This window comes from Arvicola amphibius, chromosome 8 (genome assembly GCF_903992535.2).
Source record: "Arvicola amphibius chromosome 8, mArvAmp1.2, whole genome shotgun sequence".
Lineage (NCBI taxonomy): Eukaryota > Metazoa > Chordata > Mammalia > Rodentia > Cricetidae > Arvicola > Arvicola amphibius.
The window spans coordinates 77,413,139-77,433,654 of NC_052054.1; the positions used below are offsets into that span (position 1 = coordinate 77,413,139).

Sequence of the window (20,516 nt, forward strand, 5' to 3'; positions counted from 1 at the left end):
TCTTCAGGCAGGGTGACTGATCTCCCACACACAGGGGTCCCTAGTCATGCACCCCGATGCAGCCGTAGTCGGTTCTGGTCTGTTCTGTTCAGATGCATGTGGTTGCATCCCCCGGACAGTCCCTTGCCTTAGATGTCAGGATGGCACACCCTCCTCAGGGAGACAAGGTCACACCCCCACACCTGAGCTCCCAAATCAGTGCCCCTGTCATATGTCCTACGTCAAGTCCCATAGCAATCCAGGGCACCGGCTTGTCTCGGGCAGGCTCTTACACACTAGCCCTTCTGCTGCCACCACTACCTCTGCCTGACTCTCCCTTGCTCTATCCCCACAGCCCTCCAGTGTCCTGCCAACAGTCACTACCAGCTCTGTGGTGACTCCTGCCCTGTGAGTTGCCCAAGCCTCTCGGCCCCAGAGGGCTGTGAAACCACCTGCCGTGAGGGCTGTGTCTGTGATTCTGGCTTTGTGCTCAGTGGTGACACCTGTGTGCCCGTGGGCCAGTGTGGCTGCCTCTACAATGGACGCTACTACCAGCTGGGTGCCACGTTCTACCCAGGCTCTGAGTGCGAGGGGCTCTGTGAGTGTGGGGCAGATGGGCAGGTCACCTGCAAGGAAGGCTCAGACTGCAAGCCCTATGAGGAGTGTCGGATAGAGAACGGTGTTCAGGCCTGCTATCCCTCTGGTTGTGGCCACTGCCTAGCCAATGGTGGCATCCATTACGTCACCCTTGATGGACGGGTGTATGATCTTCATGGCTCTTGCTCCTATGTCTTGGCCAGTGTCTGTGACCCGAAACCTGGAGATGAGGAGTTCTCCATTGTACTTGAGAAGAACTTGGCTGGCGAACCCCAGCAAGTGGTGGTTACCGTGGAAGGCCATGTTGTGGCCCTGGCTCATGGCCCACAGGTGAGTAGACACAAACCTTTCCAGAGTTCTGGTAGGGACACGACTCCACCTTAGTCTCACCCTCTAGGGTTTCAGTAGAGCTTGGAGAGTTCCAAAGTATGGGCATAGCACCGCCCTACCCTGACAGTTCTGGGTTTGTGGGTAAAAGGTCCCACTTCAGAGTCTATTGTAGTCATGGACCCATCCTAGGAGTTTAACAGGACCTGATTTTAGCCCCAAAGGGACTTAGCTCTTCACAGAAGATCTGAGACAGACAACGCTCTGTGCGGGAACTGTGAGGACGTGCCTTCAACTGAGTTGCTGTCCCCTCATCCTAACTGGCTCTTCCACGCAGGTGACAGTGGATGATGAAGCTGTGGTCCTACCCGTGACTGTAGACCGTGTGAGCGTGACTGCTGAAGGCCGGAATATGATTCTGCAAACCAGCAATGGGCTGAAGGTTCTCTTCGACGGCGATGCCCATGTCCTCATGTCCATCCCTAGTTCCTTCCGTGGACATATCTGTGGCCTCTGTGGAAACTTCAATGGGAACTGGAGTGACGACTTTGTGCTGCCGAATGGAACCTTAGCCCCCAGTGCTGAGTCCTTTGGAGAAGCCTGGAGAGCTCCCGGCTCCTTCCCAGACTGTGGTGAGGGCTGTGGGGACCAAGGCTGCCCTGTGTGCTTGGCAGAGGAGACAAAAGAATACGAGAAAAACGAAGCCTGTGGGAAGATGCAGGACCCCAAAGGCCCCTTCGCGGCCTGCCACCAGGTTGTGAGTCCCTTGGAATACTTCCGCCAATGTGTGTATGACCTGTGTGCCCATAAGGGCAACGAAACATACCTCTGTCAAAGCCTGGCAGCCTATACCGCAGCCTGTCAGGCAGCTGGTGTAACCGTGCAGCCCTGGAGGACAGAAGACTTCTGCCGTGAGTGTCTGAATTTCCTCTTGGAACCTTCTGGGCTATGGAGAAATCCCTGCCTGTGGCAGGGCCTCCTCCAGCTCTGCCCCACCATCCTCTGTGGCTTTCCCCCTCTACTTCTGACCTGGGGTCTCAGACTCTAGTCGAGTCCACTCTCCCCAGACCTCACACCCACCTCTTCCCAGGGCCGTTCTCAGCTTCCTGCAGTGACCTGGAAGGGAGTTGGATGGATTGAGAGCCCACAAGAGTCCTGAGTTGTGGCTCACTGGCCCCTCCCTCAGACACGGTGGTAACCGACAGACCCCCCAATCCTGAACCATACACCTCTTTGCAGTTTGCAGGACAGGGACAAGCCATGTCAGACTCTGCATGACCAGGCTGATGTTTGTTTCATGGCAGAGTCATTTCTCCTTCAGTCTCCTGAGGGCAGGAACTAAACACAGTGCCATCATCCCCTCCACCGCATAGCAACTGTCCCAGTGATAACCCTAGACAGCATCTCCAGCTCTGGACTTCCTCCTGAGTACGAGGCTTGAGTATCCATGGCCTCCTGGGTAATCTCTAGTGATCCTTAAATCTGAGTACAGCATTTTATGCCAAACCTGATCTTTCTTCTCTATCCCAGTGCCCATCTGATGACAGACACACCACTCTGATACTGCTTAGTGAGAGCCCAGAGTTATGCCTGTCTTTCTATTGTCCTTGCTTCAAGCCTCGGCCTATGACTCCCCATCCCATTCAGGCCTGTATCTGATTTTCTCAATCAGCCTCCAGCCGTGGTCACTTGAGCTGTCGATCCCACTAGACACAAGCCCTTTAGCACAGGGTCCTCCGCACTGTGTCCCCTGCAGCATTGTGGTAGGTTTTGTACTGTGGCAAATGCTTGAAAGAAACCATTTTTGAGGATTTACATTGGCTCAAGGTGTCAGACATTATGTTCAGGATGACTGAATGCATGGTTGAGCCTGAGGTAGGATGGGGTTATGGCAGAAGCAGATAGAGGTGACAGAGACAGGCACAGAGATCAAAGCCGGGAGCAGGCAATAGATATTCTTGAAAGGCCCAGTCTAGATGATATACTTTCTTCAACCAAGCCCAACCTCCAAAAATATCCATTATTCCTCAGTAACACATAAAAGCATATATCCATCAGTGGACTGGCCATTGCTAAGGCCAGAGCGTTCATGACTCAAGTACCAGTCAATCATTAGACCACCAAGAAGACCAAGTCTTCAGTGTATGAGTCTTTGGGGGAACAGTTCATCTCCAAACATTCTACCCCTGATACCAGCAGACTCATATCCATGTCATAACAAAAACTATGTTCAATCCATCTCCAAAACTCCCCAAAGTCTTTATAGTTCCCACGTTGCTTAAATGTCCGAATCCAGAGTCTTTTCCAAGACTCAATGTAGACTTAGATGTGAGCCTCTGCAAGCAAACAAACAAACCACAATGACACATTTCCAACATCCAGTTGTATAATGGAGTGCACATTCCTGTACTAAAAAGGAAGATTGGACACATATAAGGGAAAGATGGAACCAAAGTAAGATCAAAACCTAGCCCGGTAATATTGACACGGTGTGAGCTTCAAAGAGTATGGGAGCCCCTAGTCTATAGGCCTTATCAGCTACAGGCATCATGGCTTCTTTCTTCTTCTTCTTCTTCTTCTTCTTCTTCTTCTTCTTCTTCTTCTTCTTCTTCTTCTTCTTCTTCTTCTTCTTCTTCTTCTTCTTCTTCCCCTTCCCCTTCCCCTTCCCCTTCTCCTTCTCCTTCTCCTTCTTCCTCTTCCTCTTCCTCTCCTCTTCCTCCTCTTCCTCTTCCTCTTCCTCTTCCTCCTCTTCCTCTTTTTCTTCCTCCTCCTTCTTTTCTTTCTCCTTCTTCCTTCTTCCTCCTCATTTTTTAGTTTTTTAAGGCAGGGTTTCTCTATAGCTCTGGCTGTCCTGGAACTCATTCTGTAGACCATCCTGGCCTCAAACTCAGAGATCTGCCTGCCTCTGCCTCACGAGTGCCTCTGCTTCTGCCCAGTTTTCTCTCATACTTCTTGCCTGCTGCTTTCCTCCACGTACTCCACATCCCTGCTTTCTCTAACTCCCTGGCATCTTCAGCTTCATCCTCACAGCTCTTGCCTCACCCGCTCAGGAGTCCACACACAGATCCTGTCCTCGCTACCCATGGCCTGGCCTCTCGAGGACATGTTTTAAATCTGGGAGGGAGCCACCGGCCCCCCTACCTCTTGCACTCCACGTTTTCACAGACTCACCTCCATGCAGATGACTTCAGTGTCTATCACCAGCTCAGACAGTGCCTGGGAGGGTGAGCGTAGTGAAATTAACTCTGGGTAAACAAGCATCTAGGTGGCCCTGAGTGAATAAGGTGTCCCAGTTGCTCTCTTTTCCTCAAGGGAAAGGTCTTTCAAGTTCACACTTCCCCCTTTTCAGATTATGATAGCCCAGTCTTGATGATTCCCAAGACATCCTCAGATCATGGTTCTTGTTCTCCAAGTTCAATGTTCCTGGCTTCATTCTAGAACCTCTGATCTCATTAGAAACCATTTGTCAAATATTTATGCTCTGATTTTGTTCTCGATACTGACTATAAACCTGACTAAAACCTGCTAGGAACACCATGCTATAGGCGGAAGGCTCTGCAGCCTTGGTACGTGCTCTGTCGGGTGGAGCTTTCCACCTGACACCTCTCAGACATACTATCTGTTCTGAGCTCACACCAGAATTCTTATGCACTCCACTCACATGGCTCCAGGCTTCTCTAGCCCACTTCTCCAAACACCTCCCAGAAACCACTTTTAATAACACATGAGCCACATTGCCTGAAAGAGTCGCAACAGCAGCCTTACATCTCCTTAACAATTTTTGTGTTAGTTTCTCGTGGCCATGAGAAATACCTGGACATCTGAAGAGGAGGGTGGCTTTGCTCTGGTTTTGGGCTCACAGGTTTCTGTGTGGGGGTGACTTGTCTGTCAAAGGAACCTGTGCTGGAAGAGAGGGCATGACCTGTTGACTGAGGTTTCTGTCCTACCCGGTTCCTGCAGTCGTTAAATCCCAAAGGTAATCACACAGAGGTCTACATTAATAATAAATTGATTAGCCTAGTATCTCAGGCTTCTTATTAACTCTTATAAATTATATTAGGCTATAATACTTGTTTGTGTTAACCAGATGGCTTGGTACCTTTATCGGTGAGGCAATCACATCTTGCTTGCTCTGTGTCTGGCTTCTTCTGTGTCTGGGTGACGACTTCAGACTGAATCTTTCTCTTCCCAGAATTCTCCTTTTCCTGCCTCCACTTCCTGCCTGGTTGCCCTGCCTATACTTCTTGCCTGGCTACTGGCCAATCAGCATTTATTTAAACTACAAGTGACAGGGTACAGACCATTGTCCCACAGCAATGACCAGCAGAGTTGCCCATTTCATGGTAGCCAAGAATCAGAAAGAAAAGGAAACCAGAGGCAAGATAGAACCCTAGTAAACTACATACAACTAAGTATGTGTCTCACCAAAGGCTGTCGAGTCTGTGGGTATGCTGTGCAAATCATGAATCCATTGACTAGGTCAGAGGCCTCTCAGTCATTGCATACAGCAGCTGGAGACCCACTCTTTTTCTGTGAATGAGGATAGGGGGTACCTCACATCCAGATTACAGCAATCACTCATCCCAGACCTAAGATTCAGTAGATTCAGGTCTTCAGCATCCTACAGCACATGTGACCCCCCCCCCTTTCTCCTCTCCCTACAGCTCTCCGGTGTCCTGCTCACAGCCACTACTCTGTCTGCACACGCTCCTGCCAGGGCTCCTGTGCTGCTCTCACTGGCCTCACCCAATGCACCACTCGCTGCTTTGAAGGATGTGAGTGTGATGATCACTTCCTGCTCTCCCAGGGTGTGTGCGTTCCTGCCCAACAGTGCGGCTGCACCTACAATGGCCACTATATGCCGGTGAGCAGGGACTCCAAGCAGAAGAAGCTGGGGGGACATTTAGAGTTACTGTGCTCTGGGTCTCTGTTCAAGGATGGGGACATGGGGACCATCACCTGTCTCCAGCTGTGTCTGCTGTACTGAGTCACCCCAGACTCAGCAGGTCAAAGCAAGAGAACTTAATTCCCTACAGTTCTGGAGACCAAGAGTCAATCAGGCTCACTGCACTAAAGTCAAAGCGATGGAAGGCTGACACTCTCTTAAGAGGTTCTGGAGGAAAATCTACTTGCTCTCCCACCCTCTGGTAGCTTTGGTCATTCCTGGGCTTGGCCACACCACTCCAGCATCTGCCATCACTTCTCTGGGTGACCTGACATCTCCCTGTATAGTCCTTTTATGAGTGTCCACGGGATTCCCCACCTAGACAATCAGGATAATTCTCCATCTAAACAACATTAATCACACTGCAAACACACATTTCCACTTAAGGTAGCATGCTTGGTCCCGGGAATTGGGAATTGCTATTTTTTTGGTGTGGGAGCATTCCTCCACTACCCTTCCCTCTCTGAACTTCTTCACCTGCAGAACGGTTGGGTCAGCATCCTGGCTCCATAGACATTTGATGCTCTGGACAGTTGGTACCCAGTGAACACAGGATCATCCTCCCGTACATCACATTCAGCAAGAATAGAATCTATAGCAGTGCAGTGGGTGGCTCAGCTGCCAATCATTCAACAGTGTGAGCTGGGATTTAATAGTTAATTTGTCCTTGTTGATGCTTCTGAAAGCTCTTTGTGTGGCCAAGTTTGTTTGAAATGTTAATTCATCTTTAGTCTTAGCAGTCCAGCAAGATAGATATGCAGGCTGTTCCTCCCATTTTACAGAGAGACTCTTCCTAGACATGTCTGCCATTTGCAAAAGGAGGCGAACTCTTCTTCCTTCAGGTCTTAGTGTTTCCTGGAAGTCGTCCAGGATCCCCTGGGTTTGCTCCGCAGCCTTCCAGTGCTCTCACAATCAGCTGTGCGCCCCAGCCCAGTGCTGATCCCCTTCTTTTACCTTTTAGCTCGTTCTAGAGCATCTACCTGCACCTCCTAATCTCACATTTAAAAATAAGGAAATTTATTTATATGACAGATGACAATTATCAAAACCAGGAAAGTAATGTTGACTCCACACTGTTATCTAATCTGTAGATTGTAACCATATTTCCCCAGCTGTTCCAGTAAAGTCAGCTATAGCAGTTCCTTCTCTCTGGGCCGGGGCCGCTGCGGGTCAGACTCTGCATTGCTTTCACAAAGCCCAGTGAAAGGAAGTAGAAGAGAAACTGTCTGCAGAGCCTAGGACCAGAGTCGGGGCTCTGGGAGCCCAGGGAGCCTGAGAGGGGCGTGGAGAGGAGAGCTGGGGAGGGATGAGACACAGGGGAGGTCCGTGTATTAATGAGGTGAGTCCTGCAGGGGCCACCATGCAGACACGCACAAAGCTGAAATCAGAGTCTTTACTGTCAGCCAGCATCTGCATGGGGAACTCGTCTAAATCATGTAGCCCCGAGTCTTGCAGTCCTCCTTCTCTTTTATGTACTAAAACACATCCTGCCTGTCACACTTCAATTAGCAAGAAGCAGAACTACAGAAGCCAGAAAGCAAGGTCAGTACATTTAGGGAATTTTCTGGATCTATGGTCCAGGTCTTCAATGGATTAGGTCTTTGTTTCCATTTTGGCAGGTTTCGGGGCCTACATGCTAGGTTCTAAGGTCAGAATGGTTTCTCTTACATGGGGCCCTGTCACACATGGGAATGTGTCCATCCATGCGGTCACTACCCGTACCCTGTAGAGTGCACTGCCCACCCTTACACATATAGTTAGCTCTTACAGCGTTACAGATCACTTCTAATATGTCACTTAGGCCCGTTTTATTTGTTTTTATAGCCACATTTCCAGTCTGAGCCAAGGATTCTCCTCACTTAGATTTGGGTGTTATACTCACTTGATGGGTCCCGTGATGTTTCATGAATTTACTCTGTCGCTGTAAGAAAACAGCAAATGCAAGCTACTTCATGGAGGAAATGGGCTTATAAAGCTCACAGTTTGGGAGGCTAGAAGCCTAAAGAGCACTCGTGATGCAGGCGCTCATGAAGCCCTCTGTGCATGATGCCGTGGCAGGAGCATGTGTCTGCCTCTGTCGAGGTGTAGCCCCTCCCTAGCCTTTAAAAGCCACCGTGTTTCAGTCCTGGGAGTTCTACTTTGGTGACTTTATTAATCTAATCACCCCACGGAGTCCTCACTTCTAAACGTGAAGTTTCCAATCTCTTCATACATACCACCTTGAGGAATAAACTCCTGCATGGGTTCAGGTAGACAAGCCATATTCAAGCCATAACAAATCGCCTAGAGTTGGTAACATTATCGCCATGTGGTCTTTCATTGTCTGGTGGGCCTAACTCCGGCTTGTTCTCACAATAACTGGGCACAATCTGAGGCAGAGACAGAGTGGTGTCGGGATGAATTGCCTGACCTCTGAGGGCCACTGAGACTACCGTTGGGGAGAGGACATATAGCATCTCTCACTGGGAGCCTCCACAGGTTCCCCGTGTGAATGCACAGCATCCACCCCTTTCTGTGCACAGGTGAACTCCTCACTGTTGACCTCAGACTGCAGCCTGCTCTGTTGTTGCTCCGCAAACACCGGCCTGTCATGCCATCCAACTGGCTGCCCATCTGGCCAAGTCTGTAAGCTCCAAGATGGAGTCCGGAGCTGCCAGCCTGCCCATGGTGTTTGCTCCATCTCTGTGGGGGGCAACCTCACCACCTTCGATGGGGCTCACAATGCCATCAGCTCCCCTGGTGTCTATGAGCTTTCTTCTCGCTGCCCGGGAATCCAGAAGCCTGTGCCCTGGTACCGTGTGGTTGCTGATGTCCAGTCTTGTGATGGCAATGACAAGATCGTGGACAAAGTCCACATCTTCTTCGAGGATGGACTTGTGACTGTGACTCAAAGCAATGGCGTGTGGGTAAGCCTGGGCACAGAGGGCACGGACGGCTTCCCTGGGCTTTCCTTCTTCCTAGCACAGTACCCCACATCCTGGCTATGCAGTGGTTTCGTGGTGTCTCCCTCATCTAGGTCTCTGCACTTTTTCTGGATTTGTACCTGTCTCCAGAGGTCAGCCTGGGCCCCTCTCCTTGGCCTGCGTTCTTACACTAAGTAACAGCATAGCTTTGCTATTGGTCTTAATCAAGCCTCCGCTGGTTACCAGTGGCAGGAAACAAATACAAACTGCCTTAGGGGAAAACGAATGGACTGGGTCCATATCTGGGAAACCTGGAGACGGTCCACACACCCCAGCTACCCTGTCAGTTCACACCTCTAGGTTTCAGACTTGCTGACCAATTGTTCAGCTTCATTCCCGGAGCACAAAGATGACCAGCGTCTTTAGGCCTGTAGTCTGCCACCTTTGCTACCTTAGTACAAAGTGATCTAACAGCCGGGCGGTGGTGGCGCACGCCTTTAATCCCAGCACTCGGGAGGCAGAGGCAGGCGGATCTCTGTGAGTTCGAGACCAGCCTGGTCTACAAGAGCTAGTTCCAGGACAGGCTCCAAAGCCACAGAGAAACCCTGTCTCGAAAAACCAAAAAAAAAAAAAAAAAAAAAAGTGATCTAACAAAAGTCCCTGTGATGCATCTCACTAGGCTGGTTTATGCCATGTGCCCAATACTGGAATTAGTTAATGTGATCTTAAGTATAGCATGCTATAATTGGCCAGGCTGGGGTCACATGTCAGGATTCCCCCTGAGCCATTCTCAGAGAGGCGCCATGATTCCCTCAGAGGACTCAGCATATAGTTATGCTAATAACTAAGAAAGATCACAGTAAAAAGGACATGAGGCCAAACCAGCAAGAGGAAGGAGCCACCTAGTGCAATCCTAAGGACACAGGCGCTCGCTCCCAAGGGTCCCCTGCTGGAATCACGGAGTTTTTAGATCCCCCAGCAACAGTCATGACAAAGCCTGGGAAATCTTCAGGGAAGTTCATAAAGCGTCACTTCAAGTTTCCAATGATGCTGGTTACATTGGCACTGTCTGCCTGTCATGGCCAAACATGGTTCCCACTGTTATCATCTCGAGAGGCCAGTCCAGGTCACCACTTCTTGCCAGTACCTGAGGTACCGGGAAATCCTGACTTCTGTGAATAAGCTCAGCCTTCTCAAGGCACCATGCTGGTCACTGAAACGACTCAACCAATTCTTACTGCAGTTTGTAGCCAGCAAGACTGTCCATCCACTGCGTCTCTGTGTGTCCTTTGCTGCAGTCATCCCTTGTTCCCCTCCTCGCTTCCAGCGTCTGCATCTACTCAGTCTTTGACCCTCTCTCCCTCCCTCCCTCCTTCCCTCCTTCCCTCCCTTCCTCCCTCCCTCCTTCCCTCCCTCTTTCCCTCCCTTCCTCCCTCCCTCCCTCCTTCCCTCCACCCGTCTGTTTTCTGAGATCTGTCTGTCTTTCCCACCTATCTACCTACATCCCCGATTACATGGGGGAAGAGACTCAAGGGATTAGCATTTGAGAAAGAGTGGGAACATCTCTTTTCCAAAGAGTTTCACGGAGAATCTAACATAAGAAAGCTTAAACATCAGGGCGAACAGACAGACTCTGGGAAACAGTCACAAGGCTGCTGAGTCTGCAGCCTCTGATAGGAAACTGGAAATCTCCCGCATGGTTATTACTCTGCTGGGATCATCACCTTCACTCAGACACAAGCCCAAAGGAGGAGCTGATAGGGTTGCATTTGCTGGAGATCCAGTTATTTGCAGACAACGCGGAGAGTCGTTCACTTTGAACATTATGATTTAATATTTCACATCTGGAATTCCTGGTTTGCTTTTCTATCTGGTAAAGAATGTTTTGCACCAGACCTTGGAAAGTTGTGGAGACATTTTGATCCACGCCACCACTCCTCCTCTTTCTATCCTGATCAATGTATCAGAAAGATATCCTCCCAAAACTCATAAGTTGCTATTGGCAGGTGAAATGGTTTAGTGAGGAAACAAGCCTAAGGGGACCTGAGTTTGATCCCTGGAACCCACATAGTAGAAGGAGAGAACTAACTCCCATAAGCTACCGACTGACCTCCACATTTGTATCAGGGCATGAGCATACACATTAATTAATTTATATTAGAGCAGTATAAGCATGCACAGTGAGCTTGTGTGGACACAGATCCAGCTGTCTTCCCACCTGTCCATCTCTCATGTAACGCTCCTCTCCAGGCCCCACCCCTTCCAGCGCCTGCCTGTCCCTTTCCTTGAATCATTACTGTGCACGAGGAAGCCAGCGTGGTGGTCCCTCAGCTCTTCTGTCACTCAAGTCTCACTTCTCCATTTCCCCTCCCCCACACCAGGTGAATGGTCTCCGAGTGGATCTCCCAGCTAGCGTGTTAACATCTGTGTCTGTGAAGAGGCTGCCTGATGGCTCCTTGCTGGTCCACCAGGAGGGAGGGGTCCAGGTCCGGCTTGGAATAGATGGGCATCTGGATGTGATGGTCGGTGATGACCATGGGGCCATCCTCTGTGGGGCCTGTGGAAACTTCGATGGGGACCAGACCAATGATAAGTTTGGCTCTCAGGAGAACACATCAATGGAGAAATGGGAAGCACAGGACTTCTCCCCATGGTGAGGCTGGAGAATGGAAGCCAGACTTTAGGGGACTGGGGGAGGAGGTAGTGTGGGCGGGTGGGTACTTAGTCTGCAGCATGAAGTGCCAAGTGTCTGTCTCTTGCAGTTCCAGCTGATCAGCCAGCACTGGCAATGGACACTTCAAGAGCTGCATCTTCCAGACGCTACAGTGATTGAAGGATGCCCTGGGTGTCCCTTCCCTGTCCCTCCCCCTTGCTGAGCCACTGAGGCCACATCTGAAAGCATTGAGTAAATGTCTTGACCCAAGCTGTGTGCCAGTGTGTCTGCCTCCTGCTGCCTCCCCAACTTCCTCCCCACAGTGGGAGACATGGATGATGATGGCGTCTATGATGGGTGTCTACTAGGAGAGGACGGGGGCTCATGTGTGGGGCACAGCAGGTGAAGGAGCAGATGCCCAGAGTGGGGAAGCACTGGGGAGATCGGGAGTCAAAGAGACCGGGGACTAGAGGAGTGGATGGTGAAATGATGGGGCACAGGATGGGGAAGAGGTGCAGGGGGGAAGGGAGGGAGGGAGGGAGGGAGGGAGGGAGGGAGAGAGACAGACAGATTCTGGCTTTACCATTGACAAGCCTGGCGGGTCGCCTGCTTCCTCCCTGACTTGGTCCCATCACCCGTAAATAGAAGGAAGGCTGGGATTTTCTCAGAGTTGGAGTGAGGATTTAGTTCCTGAGCTCAGTCAACAAGGCAAATGAACAGAGAAGCTGAGGGAGGCCATTGAAAGCTAGGAGGAAACAAGAAGACAAAGCAGAAGGGCACGGCAGAGGCTGTGGCTTTAAGCTAGCAGGAAACGCCTTACTGGTTTTAGTAACATGGAGGTCTTTTGTGAGTTTTGCTCAGCTGATGGGCGGGAAAGCTTGGTTGGAATGAGTCCCCGAAGCAGTGAAGAAACAAAGACAGGAAGTACAAAAGTTCCTTTCAAGGAGCTTTGCTACAAAGTAGCTAGAGCGGCCGCGTATTTTATCCGTCTACATTGGGCTTCTAGAGGGCTGCACAGTCGGAGAGCTGGAGTCAGTTTAGTTTGAGGATGTGAGTGAAGGTGTGTGATGCTTTGGGGTGGGGATCTAGATGGGTGCTGAAGGCAGTGCAGTCAGAAGGAAGTGCAGGACCATGAGTTTACGGCCAGCTAATGGAGGCTGGGACAGAAGGATGTTTGGAGTACTAGTACTAAAGAGAATAAGGTGGAGATGCAGAAGCTGGTGGGCAGAAAGTGAGGTGCCTGAGCCGAGTCTCTGGGCAGTCTGTAGTTCAGGAGCTGATGCTGCCTAGAGATGAGCAGGCTGGGACCTCTAGAGTCATCCCCACCACTGGATTCCCACCATAAAGCAGAAGTGTGATAATGGGATTGACAGCTTGGCTTGAGGACATAAGTCACTGGACGAGAGGAAAGCCAGGCACTGAGAAGCCACAGAGTTCAGGGGACCTACTGGAATTTGGAGAAGCATCATGATTGGAGGAGTGTGTTGGGAAAGCTTGTGGGTTAGTATGCTAATTATAAGGATGGGAATAGATCTTTCTGTATGCCTGTGGCCAAGGGACCAGGAAGGAAGGATGCCAGCCTGCCAGGAAGAGCAAGGGCTGGGAGTCTTATCTGTTCTACCTGGATACATTGTTGGGTACATTGTTACTGGTGGGCGGGGCATGCTGGAAAGTCCTCTATAAAGGAGAGCAGGGACTGTTTAGAGCAGCAGAGAGAAAAGAAGGTGCAGATGGTGTTACTGTTTGGGTAGGAAATGCCGCTCAAACTTTTGCATGCTCATAGCTCAACCTTGTACACATGTTCAGAGGTGGCCTGCGGGCAGTGACTCTGTTACTGCACTGGAGAGTGCATTTCTTTTCTCCGCGAAGGGAAGAATTCAGCTGAGAAACATTAACTCTTCAAGCTGAAGTATATTGGGCAAAACAAAGTGATGGTTCACATCTGAGTGCTTCAAGTGGGCGGGCCTGAGGCGGGCGAACAGCAGCCAGAGGCGGCGGATTTGCTGTTTTTTATGAATATGTTGGAGATAAGCGATATGAGATAGGAATATGTGTGAGATAGATTTATGAGAATAAGATGACCTTTTTTCTCTCCCAAATCATGGTGCACCAGTTCATCCTTTTAAAGTATTTCTTCCTATGATTCTCTTGAAAAGTCTGGGGAGGCACAAACACAAAGTTGCAATGCAAATGATATTATAATGAAGTCAGGATCTTTTGACCATGCAAACCCTCCCCTGGCGTGCATATGTGGCAACTGGGAAATTCTCCAAAGTCTCTGGTTTTGATATAGTGGGAAGACCTAATTATAGCATCAAGGATGTTCAATCACCAAGGGATATTTTTGACAATCAAAAGCCACAGCTGTGATTTCTTCCACCATGTCTAACCCCTGCCTACCTGGTCTCATTCCTCTCTCAATCAATATGGAGCCTTATATGCTTCTAAGAGGGCAAAGTAGAGGTCTCTCCCTTCAGCACTTCCTAAGACATAGACGCTGCCTATGGCCCCAGTGTTGTGCTGTCTACGTTAGGAAGCAAGGCAGCAGCAGAAATCATTGATATAAAATACCTGCTTGTTTTGTTGGCTGGCAAGTCCCACAGAAATGCTGTCCCATTTGATCTAGTGTACCAGATGATGATGTGAGATCTGGCCCAAAAAAGATGCAGCAATATCTTCATCATATGACCATCTGAAGTTGAATTTATTGAATTCTGGAAGAACCAAACCAGGGTAGCCATTAGAGGAAGCAGGGACCAGAATTGCAGAGTGAAATACATTTTACAATAGAAAGGCCAGCCGTGGCCGTATCCATCTAGGGAATGATTGGGAATTCTAGCAGTGAGGAAAAGGGACCCGGGGATAGGAAGACACAGGAGGGAAGATAGCAAGAATTAAAAGTCTGCTGTACCACAAGGAGTAGCCAAATGTTTAGTTCTTGTTTTGTTTTTTTTTTATAAGCCCTCATAAAGCAAAAGGAACCAGGGAGATGGACTGAGCTATGACCATTGAGTATAGCTACTCAGTATTGCTAGCTACCCAGTTAAACCCGGAGGGTCCCTGGGCTGAAAGTTAGTGGATATATTTTGAAGATTGGAATAAAATGGAGACTGTAGATTGAGCCTGAGGATGAGGATGGCAGACCTAGCTGGGGTGACATTCCCCCAAGAGAATATCTCCAACCGAGGAGATCCTAAACAGAGAGTGAGCAACATTCACTCAGAGCCAGATAAATTAGTTTTTAACAGAAAAAATACAGTATCTTAAAAGCATGCTCAAAGCAGTTTAGGGAGCATTTGTTTAGTGAGGCACAGGTACATGTGGGCACAAATATTATCCAGACACACCCTGGGAGAGAAGCCCCAGACGTGGTATAGTGATGTCTTGTTTGTGCCTCAAGAGCAGAGTGCAGAGCCACCAGTTAGCCATAGAGGCCAGGCAGTGGTGGCGCACACCTTTAATCCCAGCACTCAGGAGACAGAGGCAGGCGGATCTCTGTGAGTTCAATGCCACCCTGCGCTATATGAAATTGTTCCAGTCTAAGACAGCAAGAGAGCCAGGTAGCAATGGCTCACACCGTTATTCCCAGTACTTGGGAGTCACATTGCCTTTAATCCCAGCACTAGGGAGGTGGAGACAGGAAGGGATATGGCTGGTCAGAGAGAGTAATATAAGGCGGGAGGAGACAGGAGCTCAGATACAGTTTGAGGATCCAATCTGGGCACGCAGTCTGAGGTTTCATAGAGAGGATTCCTAGAGGCAGGATCACCCCTTTGGTCTGAGCATTGGTAGAGGCATAAGGTCTCTCTAGGGGCTGGCTGCACTGCTTCTCTGATCTCTCAGGCAAGCTTTATTTGCTAGACTACAAACAAGATGTCACTACAACTCAGGAGTTAGGATATGAGCCAATAGGTTGTTCATTAAATGTCGGCCCTTGAGGTTCCTTTTAAAGAAGATATATAAGTTCTCAATTGGTTCCTGCTCTGAAGAGCACTTACCATGAGCACTTTCTAAAAACTAGGGTTTTCTGAAGGACAGGAGAACCAAATTAGTAATGCCCCAAATGCTTGACCGCCGTTGGAGGATGTAGCGGGCTGGAACCCGCAGTCTGGAGTGCCATCCTTGGAGGGCCTGGGCACTCCGCTCAACCAGGCCAAGGTCAGAATCCTGGTCGGGTACTTGTGGATCCCTTACTATTAACTTTACTTTCTGTTACATAAGGGGGAAAGGGGGAGAGAGAGGGAGAGAGAGATGGGTAGAGAAAAAGAGAGCGAGCACATATGTGGCCCTCAGAAGACAACTTGTGCGAGTTGGTTCTCCCTTTCACCCAGAGGGTCACCCTGAGTAAACTCAGGCAGTCTGGGCTGGTGAGAAGCACTGCCCCCGCCCCTCACTGGTACTCCCCTCCCTCTGGAGTTGTCCTTTCCTGCTAGGTGCTGGAGACCATGCAGCTGGCGACAATCCATCTTTTACTGTTAGGATAAATAGAGACCCAGTAGGGTTACTCTCAGGAGTGCCCCCTAATTAGACCCATGGCTTTTCTTCTCTCAGCTGTGCTGATGTGCCAGGGTCTTGCTGACCATGTGGCTTCTCTTGGACATCTAGGGGACATTTCTTCCCTTGGTGACTCTCCTCTTTCCAGGATGTACACCCTTGACATCTAACCCCTGGTGACTCCACGGCCTCTCTGATCAATAGTACAGGTGACATCAGAGTTTTAGGGCCATTTAGAGATGTCGTGTCCTCCTAGGTCCTGGATGACCTTGCAGGGCAAGGGCCAAACACTGGCTGTCTTTTTTTTTTTTTTTTTTTTTTTTTTGGTTTTTCGAGACAGGGTTTCTCTGTGGCTTTGGAGCCTGTCCTGGAACTAGCTCTTGTAGACCAGGCTGGTCTCGAACTCACAGAGATCCGCCTGCCTCTGCCTCTCGAGTGCTGGGATTAAAGGCGTGCGCCACCACCGCCCGGCTACTGGCTGTTTTCTTGATCCCTTTACCCTCTCCAGCTTTGACCCCCAAGCCTTGGTTGACCCCACCCCCACCCCCAGGAAACGTGCGCTCATCCCGAGGAAGAAGCAGCAGCCTTCATTCCAGCTCCTCTTACCAGTCGCAACAAATGTGTTTGGAAACAAGTCCTGATTTTATTAAAGACTCGGGTTCCTACACAGTTAAAAAGACTGATAAACAGCAGAAAACACAAGTAATTATCTTGATAAGCATGAAATACTTGTTCTTTAAGCCAGTTCTTATAAATGTTAACAAGAACAGATCAATATCTTAAGAAAACCTCCTTGTTCTAAATAAAGAACCAGGTTCCTATTTTATGTCAATATGCTGTGTTTTGACTTTATGAAATTTAAACCCTTTTTTGTTTTTGTTTTTTTGAGAGTCGGGGTTTCTCTGCATAGCCCTGGCTGTTTTGGAACTCACTCTGTAGACCAGGTTGACCTCAAACTCACAGAGATCTGTCTGCCTCTGTCTCTCCAGTGCTGCGATTAAAGGTGTGTGCTACTACTGCCCAGCAAGAAATTTGAATCCTTTAAGAGTGTGTTTAAGAGTGTGTGTGTGTGTGTGTGTGTGTGATACTTATAATCCTGAAGCTTCAATGTCTACTACCTGGACCTTCTGCAGCTTGCGTATGGCTTCTGCTTTGCCTTCACCTTTTTCATTTTGGAAAGAATCCAGGCATTTCACTTTAAAACATAAATCTTACTTTACTGTACAAAATCCTTCTTTGATGAAAAATATTGTCTTTTCTTTTTATTCCCTCCTTTTTGTTTGTTTGTTTGTTTGTTTGGTTGGTTTTTCTAGACAGGGTTTCTCTGTTAAGGGCCCAGGCTGTCCTGGAACTCACTCTGTAGACCAGGCTGGCCTCGAACTCAGAGATCTACTTAGAGAGGGTAAGACCTCCCATGGAGAATCAAAAAAACCTGGCAGTTCGAGTCCAGGCAGGACCAAGTCCCTCTCCCCTGCATCAAAGGACAAGTCCTGGAGGATGAATGGTTGGTTCCACATCCAGAAAAACAGGACACCATAAGGAGAAAGGTGTCCCTTACTCAGGCCTTGGCCAGGGAGCAGAGGAGAGAGCAGCCTCTTCCCCGGGGAGCCTCAGATTTAGTCATCTGCTTCCTTACACTTCCACCTGTGCATGCTATAACTAACTGGGCTGCCTAAGATCCCTGAGATTGGGCATCCTGTCAGTTCTGCCCCCTTTTGTTATCCCAAAGTCCCTTAAAATGGCAAGACATGAGAGTGCTCATGTTGGGGAATATTATTTTCAGGTGTGTGACTTTTGTTTACGCTGCATTTGTTTAACCCTGTGAAGCTGTGTTACTGTGCCTGTCTAAAACACCTGAAGGTCTAATAAAGAGATGAACGGCCAATAGCAAGGCAGGAGCAAGGATAGGCGGGGCTGGCAGGCAGAGAGGATAACTAGAAGGAGAAACTCTAGGAGAAGAGAGAATGAGGAACAAAAGAACAAGGAGGGGAGGACATCAAGGGCCAGCCACCCAGCCAGGTAGGGAGTAAGAAGGAAGAAAGGTACAGAAAGAGAGAAAGATAAAAAGCCCAGAGGCAAAAGATAATTGGGATAATCTAAGTTAAGAAAAACTGGCAAGAAACAAGTCAAGCTAAGGCCGGTCATTCATAACTAAGAATACGCCTCTGTGTGTGATTTATTTGGGAGCTGGGTGGTGGGCCCCCAAAAAAGCAAAAAGAGAAAAATATAACACAACATGCTCACCTGGGCTCAGAGACTGAAGATCCTAGGGAAAGCACAGTTAGAGCCCACCCAGGCTGAGCAGAGCCACACCCACTCCTCCTAGGCACAGATGATAACTCTCCCACATCAGGGCATCAGGCATCCGACTCAGCATGAGAGGAAGGGATGAGTTTGAGATCCTGGGCCTGCTTCAAGGAGGACTTATAGCCAAACAGCTCACATGGCTTGTGCATCCGTGCACACACACGTTTTACATGAGGCTTTGATAAAATGCTGAGCATCTGGGTTTTTATGCCTGTGAGGGCAGGCAAATAAATAGTACAGCCGGGTGGGAGCAGAGATAAGCAAGGGCTGTACACAGTGTCAAAAGCGAGGCAGAGAGGGTTGCAGGCAAAGGATTGCAAGGCAGGCTTTGGAGAGCAAGACTGGCCACCACCATGTGCTAATCAGCGCATTACTGTGGCGTCATTTCAGAGCTGTCTCATCTCTGCAGGGTCTCCTGTGGCTGGCCTCACTTTTATCAGCACAAGAGAGTAACTCAGGGCATTGCGGGGAAGACGAACCTCCACTGGCCATATCTCTCAAGCAAGACACTATTATCACATCTAACTCAGGACTGGGGAATGGAAATCTCCCCAGAGTTCTCTATATTCAGCACAGAGGCGTTCGCTAAGTACTGGGTGGTTCTCTGTAACAATGGGGAGATGGGGCTCAGCATTGCTGCTGCCACTACCCCAGAAGATTCTCCGCAACTCACATGAAGCATGCGGTCCTTAAAAACCCCACAGGAAAGAGGATTGCAAAAACAAGCCAGGATGGAGAGTGCACGTGGAACCCAAACCCTCACAGAAAGCATGGTCCCATGCTCACACTGCTTGCTACCTGAGCTATGACCGGGATGGAGCTTTCCCTCAGTTCTCTGTTCTTGAAGGAAATCTTTCTACTCAGAAAGAAGGAGAGTTTAAGAAGTTTGTTAAGCAAAGCCAGGCAAAAGGACAGCCCTCATGAGAGCGTGGGACAGGCTGACCCAAATGAGAAGACAGCAGCATAAAATCTTAGGTTTGATATTTATAGAAAAGGGTTTTGATGCATATTTATGAGTCGGGTAGGATTGTCATGGAAATAAGGTGGCCTTTCCCCCTCTCAAGTCATAGCAGACTGGATCTCCCTTTTAGAGCTTTTCTTCCCATGGTCCTCTTGAAGAGCCCACAAGAGAGGGTCAACCACAACGCAGGAGGTATGATAAGTAAGTCAGGCTCTCTGTTGGAGGCAGATCCCTCATTGGTGTGTGTGTGCAGCAATGAGAACAGTCCGTGGCACCTCAGCTCCTGATACAGCAGAGAGAATTCAACCGCAGCTCCTCATAGCTGCCTTCGATCGGAGACAAGGTTCCAAGACACTGCTACCATTTTCTTCACTTCACATCTGCCTTCCCGGCCTCAGTTCCCCAAGCAATTTATGACTTTATCACTGGGTTAATCTGTTAGCGCATTTATAATTTTATGGGGTTATTGGTAGGTGACGGAGCCTAAGAGGCAGGGCCTGGTTGAGGAAACAAGGTCACTGAGGACATACCCTTGAAAGCCCCCACTTCTGTTTCCTTCTGCCCTGTCCCACTGCCGTGACACTGGTGACTTTGCCACTGGCTGAAAAATTGATGGACCTAGGTGACCATGGACTGAAGTCAGCACAGCTGTGAGCTAAACAAACCTTCAGCTCCCTCCTCAGGCTCCCACTTTCGACACAGCAGTGAAACACTCCTTACATAGAGGCGTTCGAACACATCCTTTGGGGCATTTCAGTTCCAAACCCTAACAGTCCACCACTGATCCTAGTAGACGCATGGCCACCTGATCATGTAAAGTGGTTAATCCGACTTCAAGGGTCCCCACAGTTTCCGCATTAGCCACAAGTCTGACGATCTCTTCTGAGACTGGAGGCACTGTTAGCTATGAGCCCTTAAAAAACAAAACATTAACATTCTTCCAACACCTAGTGGCCCAGAGTAAACATTCCTGTTGGGGTAGGAGGTAAGGAAGGACTGGAGCAAAGTCATACCCCAAACCGGGAGGGCGGATATTAAACATTATCACTAGAGCCCAGAACTTAGATCACACCATTGGCACCATCTGGGTTCTTAAGGGCTTGGTCATCCTTACCCCTGTGGCTTTGCCCCTGCAACACTCACGACCTTTTACTCCGGCTCCCGTCAGTGCCTGTAGCTTTCCTTGACATACATGCAAGGCTTCTGGAACCACCACCATCCTAGGGTGTCCGTGGCAACTTGGACCTTAGTTCCACTACCTCAGGCATTGACCTGGGAGGGCTGCCCTACATGGATTCCATCTCTGCCACATAGAAGATGCCTGATAAATTTTTTCTCTTCCCCTGGAAC

General features: G+C 49.3%; 1 protein-coding gene across 1 annotated transcript in view; it reads left to right on the forward strand.

Annotated features, from left to right (window-relative positions):
• LOC119821865 (IgGFc-binding protein-like) overlaps nucleotides 1–18,882 on the forward strand; it is a 43,042-nt gene extending 24,160 nt beyond the window's left edge. The window contains exons 14-20 of the mRNA XM_038340969.2: nucleotides 335–906; nucleotides 1,241–1,814; nucleotides 5,568–5,767; nucleotides 8,371–8,754; nucleotides 11,133–11,404; nucleotides 11,773–11,916; nucleotides 18,615–18,882. Of these exons, the coding sequence (XP_038196897.2) occupies nucleotides 335–906; nucleotides 1,241–1,814; nucleotides 5,568–5,767; nucleotides 8,371–8,754; nucleotides 11,133–11,404; nucleotides 11,773–11,916; nucleotides 18,615–18,882 (2,414 nt within the window). The remainder of the gene's footprint in view (nucleotides 1–334; nucleotides 907–1,240; nucleotides 1,815–5,567; nucleotides 5,768–8,370; nucleotides 8,755–11,132; nucleotides 11,405–11,772; nucleotides 11,917–18,614) is intronic.
• The last annotated feature ends 1,634 nt before the right edge of the window (nucleotides 18,883–20,516 follow it).